Source organism: Thermobia domestica, chromosome 7 (genome assembly GCF_964235325.1).
Source record: "Thermobia domestica chromosome 7, izTheDome1.hap1.1, whole genome shotgun sequence".
NCBI classification, from domain to species: Eukaryota; Metazoa; Arthropoda; class Insecta; order Zygentoma; family Lepismatidae; genus Thermobia; species Thermobia domestica.
This window is the reverse complement of record NC_137460.1, coordinates 57,737,081-57,750,066: the sequence shown is the minus strand read 5'-3', so window position 1 is coordinate 57,750,066 and position 12,986 is coordinate 57,737,081. Positions and strand designations below refer to the sequence as shown.

Below are 12,986 nucleotides of genomic sequence, written 5' to 3'. Positions count from 1 at the left end.
AAAATCCAGAAAAATATTGAAAAATTTAGCTTATAAAAATCCAGAAAAATAATGAAAAATTTAGTTTGAAAAATCCAGAATAATATTGAAAAATTTAGCTTGAAAAATCCAGAACAATATTTGAAAAATTTAGTTTGAAAAATCCAGAACAATATTGAAAAATTTAGTTCGAAAAATCCAGAACAACATTGAAAAATTTAGTTTGAAAAATCCAGAAGAATATTGAAAAATGTAGCTTGAAAAATCCAGAAGAATATTGAATTTATTAGCCGTACCTATACAGTCATAAATTGATGATTTTGGAAGAGAATTAGAACAAAGAAAAGGAGTGAAATTCCTTATTTGATTATAAGGGATTCTAATGGACTAGATCCATCAAGGTAAAATCCACCATGTATAATATTATGAAAGAACTTTAGTTAAAAAAAAAAGCGCCTATCACTCAAAGGTAATAAAATTCAAGTCATGATGAATATCTGCTAAGATAATAATAATAATAATAATAATAATAATAATAATAATAATAATAATAATAATAATAATAATAAACAACTTTTTTAAAAAAAGTCAAATTAAAAAAGAGAAAAATATTTGTTTTGTCGGAGTAAATGAAGAAATGGTCTGACCAAAATCATTGGGCGCATTTTCTAAGGTTGTGGGCTAAAGTTTTTATGAACACTACGGAAGTGGTTTGCTATAACTAGGGGTGGCCAAAATTTTCTGGATTCCGGAAAATCGATTTTCCGGAATCGGAAATGTAACTTCCCGGATTTCAGAAAAAATACGGAATTTTTCCGAAATGGGAATTTTTTAAATTCTGAATTTTTCCGAAATCGGAATTTTTTAAATTTCGGATTTTTTTCGAATTTTTGATTTTTTCCGATTTTACTTTCCGGATTCCGGAAAGTAAAAAATTCCGGAATTGGCCATCCCTAGCCATAACCCATTATAATGAATGGGATCCACGTTCTTAGTCTCTGTTCCAATTCTTTATTCCTTACTTTTTCTTTAGATGCGCCACATAAAGGTATCGAACTAGCATTAAACTCTCGTCATCTAGTGAAATACTGCTTAATTAATTGACATCGCCTACGCCAGGTAACGAATTTTCAAATTTGAACCCAGTAGCCAGATCAGAGAGTTTGATAATCTTTTTTTTTTTCTTTCTTTGCAGTTCGAAGGCAAACAAAGAACGTTAAATGTCTACCGCCAAACTAAAATATTAGGTCTTCAATGGTACCTGGCAGACAAACTTCGTACCCTGGCCTACGCAATACTTTGCAATAACCTAATTAACTTTACAGTAAAACGATAAGTTAGAGCGAAAATTGTACGACAATGGATTATTTTCAGGTTTACGTTCTATACAAAATTTCAGAGCTTTAATTAGTATGGAAATGCGTGAAATTTAAGTTACAGGATTTAATAACGAACAAACAGAAGCGTAACCTAATTAAAGCATTTTTAACAAAATATATTGGAAACGCTGGTAGAAGAACACCATGTTTCACTATTATTATAATATACACAGTATATAACATTCATGAGTTTAGTCTCTATGAAGCTTAAACTGCTTATAATGGAAACACTATCCATGGCTTATTATTGGATATTGTAACAAAAGAAAACTGACCAAAGCTTAAAAACACACTATTATGTATCTTAAAACTATTATGTGTTACAGTTTCGGATATCTACCATATCCTTTATCAGAAACTATATACACACTACATATATATTGTAAAATTTCTTGGGTAGAGCAATAAAATGTACTCGGGATTTTTACTTTTCCTTCACCTTTTTATTATAAAAAGTCTTCTTATGTACACAAATTATAATAAGTAATATTTAGGTAAGATTAAGATAGGAGCTCGGTGACCAAGCATCGTGGGCTTTGAGGTGAGGTACTCTCGGTGACTGTGCGTCCTGAGAGGGGTGTAGATTAGGTATCTCTCTCTCGGTGACCATGCGTCATGAGAAAGAAGAAAGGAACCCGGTGACCAAGCGTCGTGGGTATAAGGATGGGTACCTCTCGGTGACCGAGCGTCGTGAGAGGTGTTTCGATCAATCCGGGAAGATTGATGTTGGTCGAGGCGTGCAGGTCCCTTTTATCCTGTATTGTCGGCTTCCTTCGTTGATTCTCGTCCTTCCGACTATTGGCGATGGTGATCGACTCCTTTTCGGGATCGTCGTCTGCGTGTTTGTGTTTATAATCAACACGTGTAGTACGCATGGCTATTGCATGGTACGGCGACGTGGGGATCCTTACAATCAGGGGCGGACTGGCAACTATAGGGCCCACCCTGCTAAACTGAAATGAGGGCCCACTGTATAAGAACGTAAAAAATGTACTTGGCATTCTTCATATGTATTACATATAAAAGTCCATCTTCGAACCCATAAATAGTATCCCATATATTCATACAAAAGCAAAACATTAATTACAAAAAAATCTGAAGTAGGAACATTTTAATAGTAACTCATACGGTGTGTAATTGGCATTATCATTTTTTATTGTAAACACACACAATACCGGAATTGGTGCTTTCAGTTATTTATGTAGTGCTATTGTTTTTTTATGTAATGAATTTAAACCATTTATTTAAACAAATGAATGTCACGTTTTAGGAAACCCAAAATATATACATGTGCAATAAGTAAAAACTAATCTCAAGTCAACTTTGAAACACTAAATAATTAAAGCACTGACAGAAATAATGTAAGTTTCTTTCCTCATAAATCAGTTCTAATATCAAATTGGTTGAAATTTTCTACTGAATTGCATACTGTAACCTAATATAATATAATATTAATATGAATGCCAGAAATGTATCCTCCTCTTTTCATATGAATACTTACTTTATACATCACAATTAATTTTTACATTTTACTACACTTTTATTTTAAATTGACTTTAAATAACTAAAGGGAAGTTACATTTACACGATATATACACATTGATTTGACTGACAGCATAAGTGTTCAGCACTTTTAGAAGTTACACTAACGCTTACTGAGCCCAGTGCCGGCAGCTAGTGCTCTCAAACGGGTCAGGTCAGGCTTCATCGGGTCAGGGCTCGAGTCGAACCTCCTTGGGTCACAGGTCTGGTCAGGGCTGTTCTAGCCACGGGTCGGCTCGAGTCAACTTTCTTACGCGTCGTTTCGGCTAGAACCTATTCGGGTCATGAGTCGGGTTGGGTCGACGTTCAACTCGACCCGACCCGAGAAGGATTTAGCCGAAACGGCGCATAAGAAAGTTGATCCGAGCCGACCCGTGGCTAGAGCAGCCCTGACCTAGCGTAGGTGACCTGACCCGACCCGTGTCTCAAGCAGGCTTGACTCGACCCCTGACCCATGAAAGCCTGATCTGACCCGTTTGAAAGCACTACGCGGCAGCAAACAGTTCAGTTAATTTCGTGTTCGCCTGTTAAAGTTGTGTAATTTCAAGTAAAAATAGCCATAAAAGATAAGCTACAATTGACTGAAATCGTCCAAAGACGTGGTGTATACATTATAATTTATAAACACTTACAAGTAAACCTTACGTTTGGGTGAATCGAGTTGCTGACTGAGACACATATGAGAAAGTAGTACTAAATGTGGTCAGTATTTCAGTGAAGTTGTAGGTGCGAAGCTCCAGGGGTTTAGGAGATACAGCTACCAAAACATCACATGGAAGTACAGAATAGTCTTCATACAGTTGGAGGTAAAAGCTCTGTAAGACCTCTTGTAACGACAAAAGGTGAATAACAAATATATGGGTACATATTAGGACTAGGGCGAAGTCATATAGTAAGGGTATACCTGACGGCGGCCATCTTGAAATCCGTCATTTTGAATTAAGATTAAGTTTTTAAAATAGGAATAGGGTCATGTGATACATGATTTAAGGCGCAAATTTAATCAGAAGAACAAAGGTGACGTTAATTTTGATTTATGCGCAATTGGTGAAAAGTTACAGGGAAATTAAATATTGTTGCAGCATATGTATTAGTCCTTTACCCCACCTTGTAAATTTTGTGTTAATGATGATAATTAAATAAGAATCAGGCGGATAAATATTAGGTCTATGAAAAGAGTTGCCTTGATGGCGGCCATGCTCAAACCCGCCATTTTGAATCAGACAAAAGTTTTAAACAAAACGCATAACAGTGACACCTTATTAGTAGCAAATTTTACCATAAATCCAACGGTATAACCATTTTTGCTTTATCATTAACCAGCACAAAATTAAATGGAAATAGAATAATGCAATAGATGACTTCGGGCTAGAAGTTAATCAGAAATACAATGGTGGCGTTACAGTGTTAGTTTTTTGATGTTGTACTTGCACGCCATTTCGTTGTTTTTCTTGTATCCTGTTCACATCTATTTCTCGCTCGCTATTTAAAACTTTTGTCTGATTCAAAATGGCGGATTTGAACAGGGCCGCCATCAAGGCAACTCTTACCATAGACCTAATATTTATCCACCTGATTTTTAGTTAATTATTATCATTAACACAAAATTTACAAGGTGGGGTAAAGGACTAATACATATGCTGCAACAATATTTAATTTCCCTGTAACTTTTTACCAATTGCGCATAAATCAAAATTAACGTCACCTTTGTTCTTCTGATTAAATTTGCGCCTTAAATCATGTATCACATGACCCTATTCCTATTTTAAAAACTTAATCTTAATTCAAAATGACGGATTTCAAGATGGCCGCCGTCAGGTATACCCTTACTATATGACTTCCCCCTAGTCCTAATATGTACCCATATATTTGTTATTCACCTTTTGTCGTTACAAGAGGTCTTACAGAGCTTTTACCTCCAACTGTATGAAGACTATTCTGTACTTCCATGTGATGTTTTGGTAGCTGTATCTCCTAAACCCCTGGAGCTTCGCACCTACAACTTCACTGAAATACTGACCACATTTAGTACTACTTTCTCATATGTGTCTCAGTCAGCAACTCAATTCACCCAAACGTAAGGATTACTTGTTAGACAGAAAAAAAAATACACTTGGCAACTGCCCTGCAGTACTCGAATGAGTCACATCACGCTAATTTGTTTCTTGGGGCTTCACAGATTCAAATAGCCTACGTTGTTTTGGGTCAGATGCAGCTTTTTGTAAGTCACATATTTGTTTGTGTTCTCGCTTTTTAGCACCACTTTTATATTTTTTCTTTACAGTTATATTACAATCACTCCTATACTGACACAACCACATCTGTCTTCCACGACAAACGACACGTAACTGGTGTTCCAATAATTGAATTGCTGCTATCGGATTTGCTCTTCGATGTAATATACAAATAAAACACGAGCCGAGGGCAGCAACTTCATAGTAATTGTTTGAGGTTTGTATAAAACAATCGTTGATGGCGACTAATTTCTTTTCGCTTTACCGCACTGAAAAGAAAAACAACAACGAAGCCTGATCCGATTTCTTTCTTCGAAGCTTGGTCTGAGGACAATGCAGTTCACAAGCGTTCTGGCTCCACCTCCACTTTCCACAATAACAATATGTACGAAACTATTGTTTCTTTAAAACATCGCCAGTTGCCGGCTTGTAAAAGGACCGGAGTAGGCAATGGTATATAAATCCAATAACAGCCTGAAATCTACTGTGTTTCTTATATTTAAAAAAGTAGTAATTAACGTGCTCGTTTTTAACAGCTGCTGTATCGCAAACCCCGCAATGTTTTAGGGCCTGATTGTCTCATAGATGGAACCTTTGCAAGTCGATAAACATGAAGAAGAATAAGGTCTGTTCATGAAAGTTTAACTTTACGTCTTTTTTGCGGAAGTTACCCTGCCATATTTTTTATGCTGGTAGGCTTAATTGAGCACATCTTTTTAAAATTGGTGGAGGGGCCCACCTATTTGGGGGGCCCACCCTGCATTTGGAGGGTAGCAGGGTGGGCCAGTCCGCCCCTGCTTACAATATATATATATATATATATATATATATATATATATATATATATATATATATACTACACACTAGATAATGTGTATATAGTGTCTGATGAAGGATATGGTAGATATCCGAAACTGTAACACATAATAGTTTTAAAATATAGTGTGTTTTTAAACTTTGAGCAGCATTTCCTTTTTAAATAATGGTATTGGTCTTTTTAGAAGGGTTTTACTAGGCTTTTACGATCTAGATGATAAGAGGACTGAGGTTTGTGATACTAGACGTAACGAAACTATAGTTGCTGGGAGAAATTAACACCTTATACTAGCACTATGTTAAATACAACCGTAAAATATACCGTAAGACAGAGTTACTTTGCACATCAGCGGTTACTTTGCACAAACTATGAAAAGAGTTTTAAAGTCTTCTGTAGGCAAAACTATGAACAGTAAAGAGGAAGTTTCAACTGCTAGTGTAAGATAGAAATCTAACTGTATTTTGGCTATAATGTTGGCGGTTAACATAAGTTCTAATTACCTGGAGGGTTCGTTGTTGTAGAGGTAGGAAAACAGTCACTATAGAGGCCACCAAAATTTGAAACATCTCACGTACAAGAATTTCCGTCAAAGTTAAGTCAGTTTCGTAGAATACTACTGTGTATAATAGGACTTTAATGCAATAGTTGAAATTGAAATGTGAAACGTTTTAGTCATAAAAAATACAATAAAACTGGGAGAAGGCGGTTTCAGTTTCTACTCGGAGTTACTTTGCACCGTTCCAAAATATCGCTTAGATAGGAAATTATTACTGCTGGAACCTCTTGCATACTAAATTTAGGTAAATTTCCTATTTAGATAGATGCCGGAATGAATGTCTTGTTGGAAAATAAATTATGAACAGTGGTGGATCCAGAAAAGTAGTTTGAAAGGGGCTTCACTCACAAATGCTTCGTTTCTTTTAGAAATCACTAGACTTTTGGGGCTTATACGCATAGGAATGACTAACATTAGAGTTTTTGAAAAAGAAATCATGCAATTGGGGTGGACTTCAGCCTGAAAGTCCCAAATCCAGTAAATCTTCCACCGATTATGGTTGGGATGATATTCTTGGACATAATGAATAACCAAGGCAAATCAGTTCACGGGGATTTTTTTTTTCTATTCCTGAGTTGCCATTTTTGTGGGACATATGCTAAACTATGTGCTTCCTGTGCCGTAACAGAAAATACATAATTTTCTTTACAAATATTTTTAATTCAAACTAAGTACTGATACTGGTACCTCATTCTAATATCAATATTTGTAGACTGCATGCAGTTTTGTGTAGAAAGTAAAATGTATAAATACCGAAGGGAAAACATTGCACAGAAACGTTATGTTCGTATGTTGAACCAATTTTTTTGTATGTTGTGCAAAGTAACCCCACCTATGGTGTTACTTTCCACCAAAGTTTATATTTCAATAACTGTGCTCATACTGAATGTTTACTAATGAACTTACACTAATATTTTCCTTATATATCTAGCTATTATATGTTTAAAATACAGTATTCTTAATCATTACATTTGTAAGTTACATGTGATTTTCTTTAAACTTGCTTAAATCTTGTGCAAAGTAATCCCGTCTTACGGTATGTATTTTAATTAAACATCCAAGCTAGTAAATATAATATTTAGGGAGCTTTAAAATATGTGGTAATAGTAATAAATATTTAAATGAAATGGAAAAATGAAATATAGGCCTACGTCTTTTCACTGAAACATGATATAAACTTGCCGTACAGTACAGAATCACGAAATATGTATATCATAAGCAATACTAATACGTTGAAAATATATTGATAACTATACATTTTAACCGTACATTTACATATTTATTTTGATATATACAGTGTGTTTCAAAACAACACCGACAACATTTGGGAGATGATTCCTAGTGCCCTATCCTAAAATCCATGTTTCAGAAACCTAAGGTAGTCACGCAATAATTTTTATAGAGGGAGTTTGGCTACGGGCATATAATAATTTTACGTACCCACCAACTACCTCTATAAAATTTGTTGCGGGAGTACTGCAGGATTCTGAAATATGGATATTGGGATGCGGCACATACTAGTTCCTAAGTGAAGTCTTGACCTGACTACGGTAGGTCCCATCGTTTTGGAGTTATGAACCTTTAAAGTTAATTTTTTCATGTTTTCGGCAGCCTATAACTCCAAAAGGAAGCATTTATGCACCCAGGTTGGTCTATACTTTTTGTCTTATCTTATTGTCAGGTGGATGCGCGATATAATTTTTGGCACTTTTACAAACGCGATATAATAATGTAATTTTAAATGTCACTATCCTTGGATCATTTCATATTCTTACTGTTTCCCAGGTAATTTAATTATATATTAGAATAGAATCCAGATGTGACGGTTGAGGATATCTTTAATTGCGAATCATGTAAAGAATTAAGCGTATACTGGAATGTAAAACTGGTTTTATAGGCTAAAACGCCAGTTAATGGCTCTCAAACCCAAATCTTGTTCGTTCATTGCTTTATTTTCTTCAACCCCAAACTCTTAATCTTTCGCCAACTGCACAGGATACAAAGAGAGAGGGAAGAGTAAGGTATTGTGTTATTAAGAAAGCATAATCACATTCACTCACTCTTCACTGTTTTGGCTATATTGATAATTTGAAATACGATTGATTGTAATCTTCTGTACGTCTATAATTTTGAAATATTAATTTCATAGAAAAAATAATTTTTATGCACTGTTTATCTTGGACCACTCGGGAAAGAGTTTTAGCTACTTTTCTTTGATGAGACTAGGTATATAAGAAATTATTTTAAGAAATGAGTTAATTGTGTCATTGGTAATTTTTAATTACATGCAATCACACGAGGACTGTTTACTTTAAAATGTTGAGTTGTTAATGTATTGATGTTCTAAGACACCACTAAAGTGTAACACACACACACACACACACATATATATATATATATATATATATATATATATATATATATATATATATATATATATATATATATATATATATATATATATATATATATATATTACATAGGGAATATTACAAGAGCTACTGATATTTATTGTAGAATAAAATTCATCTATAATTAGTACAAGATGGCTACAATAAGGCGTGGTGCTTAAAATAGGCGTTTCCGACCTTAGGTTCAATATCTCAAAATACTTATGTTGAGATCCCTCTATCATCTGTGTAAATTTGACTCAAGAGTTTAGAGATACACTTTATATGCCGTTTAGTGTAATGTTAGTACGCCTCTTATTTCTATTCTTAATGAAAGATCTCTTTCCTGAAATATATTGATGTGTTGAGTTGCCATGTCCTGAAAAGTTGATAAAATAAGCTTTAATTAATATTATATTATTTATACACAATTGTCACTCCCCGTTTTTAGCTTTTAAAGCAGAAATATAGAGAGTTAAACTCAGTATTACAAAATGTGAATGAACAAGGGAACGCCATTTTCCTACATTTTTAGAAATTGTGATTGTAATTAACACTTTTTAAAGTTTCTAGTATAGTTACTATCAAAATTGATTCATGCAATATAGATCTTAGCATGGAAGGAGCACCTAGTGTTCTATCAGTGACGAACTCCGTGCGGATCTTGCTGATAGAACGATAATTTTCGCTACAGTTCTTTGACTTACATCGAATAATGGTTCAACTAAACATGGCATTTCATTTCAAAAAATGTAAGCTACAAAATAATTATCAACAAAACCTACCTTTGATACAATTTTTAATGTACTCATTACATTGTTTAGAAAGATACTTGAGTTTGTATACTACATCTGACATAAAGTCGTCATAACTTTGGGGAATAAGATCCGGTTTAGTTGGTTGTCGTGATCCTTTCTCTCCGTAATAATTCTGAAACAAAATATTTTATCATTTTAACTAAAATACTGTTTTCTTCATACTTTCTAACAAAAAAGGAAGTGCTAATAACGAACACAATAGTTAATTTTCCCTGATTTTCCAGACCTTTCCCATTTAGGAGTTACTGAAGCCTTCGTAGTGTCGTTGTTGATGCAAAGACTGTTCTCGGGTTATCAACCAGGTGGTGTGTATGTTGAGCAATGTCTCGAAAACAGACATTATTCTCATCTTCAGGGTCGGTCGGTATGAAGAAATCAGATAAAACGAATTGTGTGCATAAGCGATCTGGGATGGACATGACGAGCTATGATTGGTTGGTGGATTGTCCAATCAGGTGTCGTGCTGAAGACTAAAAGTGACTGGCGGGTGTTGCTGATGCTTTCTGATTAGGAAAATCCATCTGGGTCTAAATTGATAGCCGATTTTCTGATGAAATTTGTGCCGCCCTCCAACATGGATATGAGGGTCTTTTACTTTCCTGTCCCAATATCCTAAACACCTGGAAAATTCAGTAGTTTCAAATAGCAATACCCTTATTTTGTATTGTGCTACGACAGTCCTGTTATCTGCTTAGAAAAGTTTTATATACATCTGATGTTCCTTAGCGTGAACTTCAAGAGTGCGTCCAATTTGTCCAATGTAATGCTTGTTAATAGCAGCTATAGGGTACATATTACATTTTTAGAGATAAAATACCTTTATATTTGGATGGAAGGAAGGGAGTTATCCTTACTGTTTCGTTGTTATCTGGTAACTTTATGAAAGTCAACATAAAGTTTTAAAGCAAGGACTAAATTTATTAATTTTTCGTACAAAAGAAACCTATTACATGTTTCCAGCCTATCAGAGCATTAGATGACTTTGATAAAGTTGCCAGAAAGCAATGAAACAGTAATGATTGTTAAGGCCAAAGTGTTAATTAAAGTTTGAAGTGCTGAATACCTTAATAGTTGTTTCGTCAGATAATTCGTTTTGATTATTCAGGTAACTTTTCTCTCTTTAGTTGCAGACAAGTCCAGAACGTTAATTGAAATTGCACAACAAGAAAGAAAAAATGTTCTTTTAACTATATACTATTCGTGTTGTTATTGCAACTCTCTATAAAATAAAAACTACACAAAAGTTAAATGAGTTCGATAATGATAATATTTTCCTCACCGAATATAAGGTAAAGTCTTTTTGTCTGTCCAACATAAGCTTTGGCAAAGGCAAAAGAAATTCAGTAAACCTCTGTTGTTCTGAGGCCTAAATCATCTTATACTGGATTAGAAAGCGCTTTGACTGAGAGATTATACTGACTCTAAAGATGATAACAATGTCTGTTCTCGAAACGTTGAACAACGAAAACATCAACTGGTGATATTCCATTTCAGTATAATTTATTATAATATTTTTCCAAGTAAAGGACTAACTTTCTTTAACTACGATTTCGCATCATATTCACTCACAGTGTATTATGATATTCACGAAAAAAAAAGAAAGAAAAGTGATTTTTCTTCCAAGTCATTCTAAGTGTTCTGCTAATACAATTACTTATCAAATGTATGGTACACATTGTAATACCTCAAATTACTCATCTAGTAATGTCGCTCGTCAATTTTTTCTCAACATTTCAAGTGAGACATTTGACCACTCACCTTCAGAGGTACACAGTGATTTAAATCCTTTTTCATAACACAATCTACACACTATTTTCCCTGTGCCTCAACAGAGCTTATTTATAAATATTGCGTGAAATTTTTATCCATATTTATGGTGGCCTGACTTTCACAATAGTTGTAGATTGCTGGGACCAAAGGCAATAAGGAAAATCGAAAATCTGAATAATCCGAGTAATATGGGTAATAAGTAAAACAAATCCTTAAATAAGCAGACTTCCGTTTATTACTAATGTTTTAAACATCATTTATTAACAAAGAATAATCTGCTGTTTTCTGTTTCAAACATTTGTGGCGTTTGAATGAAACACGGTTAGGCAAACGCTTTATCATTAATAGTTCAGCTGGAGTGGTGTGGGGCTGACGCTCCAAATACGCCATGATATTTGTCAGCTGGTACGCAGCATCTGCATGCGTCGTCCGCTGTTGTGGTGTGATCGCTCCCCAGGCCCGCAACCAGAAGGCGGCTAGGAGGGCCTGGCCCCCCTAAACTTTTCGTGGCACCTTCAAACCTTAACACAAAATGCTATTATTAATACAAAAAACACGATTTAGCTATTGACAAGAGAATGTTTAATGACTTGGCTCCCCTAACATATTCATGCCCCCCCAAACCTCTGTGGCTGGTTGCGGGCCTGTCGCTCCCTCCTCGTCGACATCATTTTATTCCTCACTTAAATTAAAAGCGAATGTTTAGCGTACTTATAGTTACATTCTTGCTATCATAGTTAAAAACTATTACCTATGTGAACATTAATTTTTTTTTTTTTTAAAGTCTAAAAATCTGATTCGGATTAACGAAAGGCCAGATAAACGAGGTTCTGCTGTATAGGTAGGCCTATGTAGTCCTAATGTTACTGCACTGACCAAATTTACCAATAATCTATTTTATTAATGTTTTAAGGTTTCTTTCCGATATATTCTTCACGAAAAAGTTGTTATAACCACCATTGAATATGAGTGATCAATGTCTCAGTCGAGTTTGAGTTATCCTGCCATTACTGACAGATCACTTGCAGTAAATGGAGAAAAGCTTTCATGAGTATAGTCTTTGTCTAATCTCTTCTTAGTTTTAACATGGGATTATCCTTTTAATATCGTTCACAATGGCGACTCTTGAGGGAAGTCGCAAAGTTTACGTAATATATTAATTCTCGTATATAGCTTTCTGAAGCTGTATTAAACTTTCTTTCCTTAAGGCTCTTCGCTATGCTTATCCTCACTTTTTTCTTTTTTGAATTTAGTGAATAACTTTAGTGAAAGGCAATGAAAAACGAACAAAAATAAAAAATGAAATGAAATTAAATGTTTAAGTTTTATGTCCCATGGTTATGCCGGCTAGGCTAAAGGAGACGTTGATGGTGAGAAATGAATGAAGTGGTGAAATGAAGAAAGTAGGAGGAAACGAAAGAACCCCGAGAAAACCCACGTACACAGTGTTGGTCCACCACAAAGCTCACTTGGCGCGAGCTGAGATCGAACCAAGGACCCC

At 34.7% G+C, this 12,986-nt stretch overlaps 1 protein-coding gene across 3 annotated transcripts in view; it reads right to left on the bottom strand.

Moving 5' to 3' along the window:
• The window catches only part of LOC145690134 (uncharacterized), a 171,836-nt gene that overhangs the window by 20,745 nt on the left and 138,105 nt on the right, over nucleotides 1-12,986 (bottom strand). For all 3 annotated transcript variants that reach the window (XM_081764723.1, XM_081764726.1, XM_081764725.1), the window contains one exon: nucleotides 9,683-9,827. In XM_081764723.1, the coding sequence (XP_081620849.1) occupies nucleotides 9,683-9,827 (145 nt within the window). The remainder of the gene's footprint in view (nucleotides 1-9,682; nucleotides 9,828-12,986) is intronic.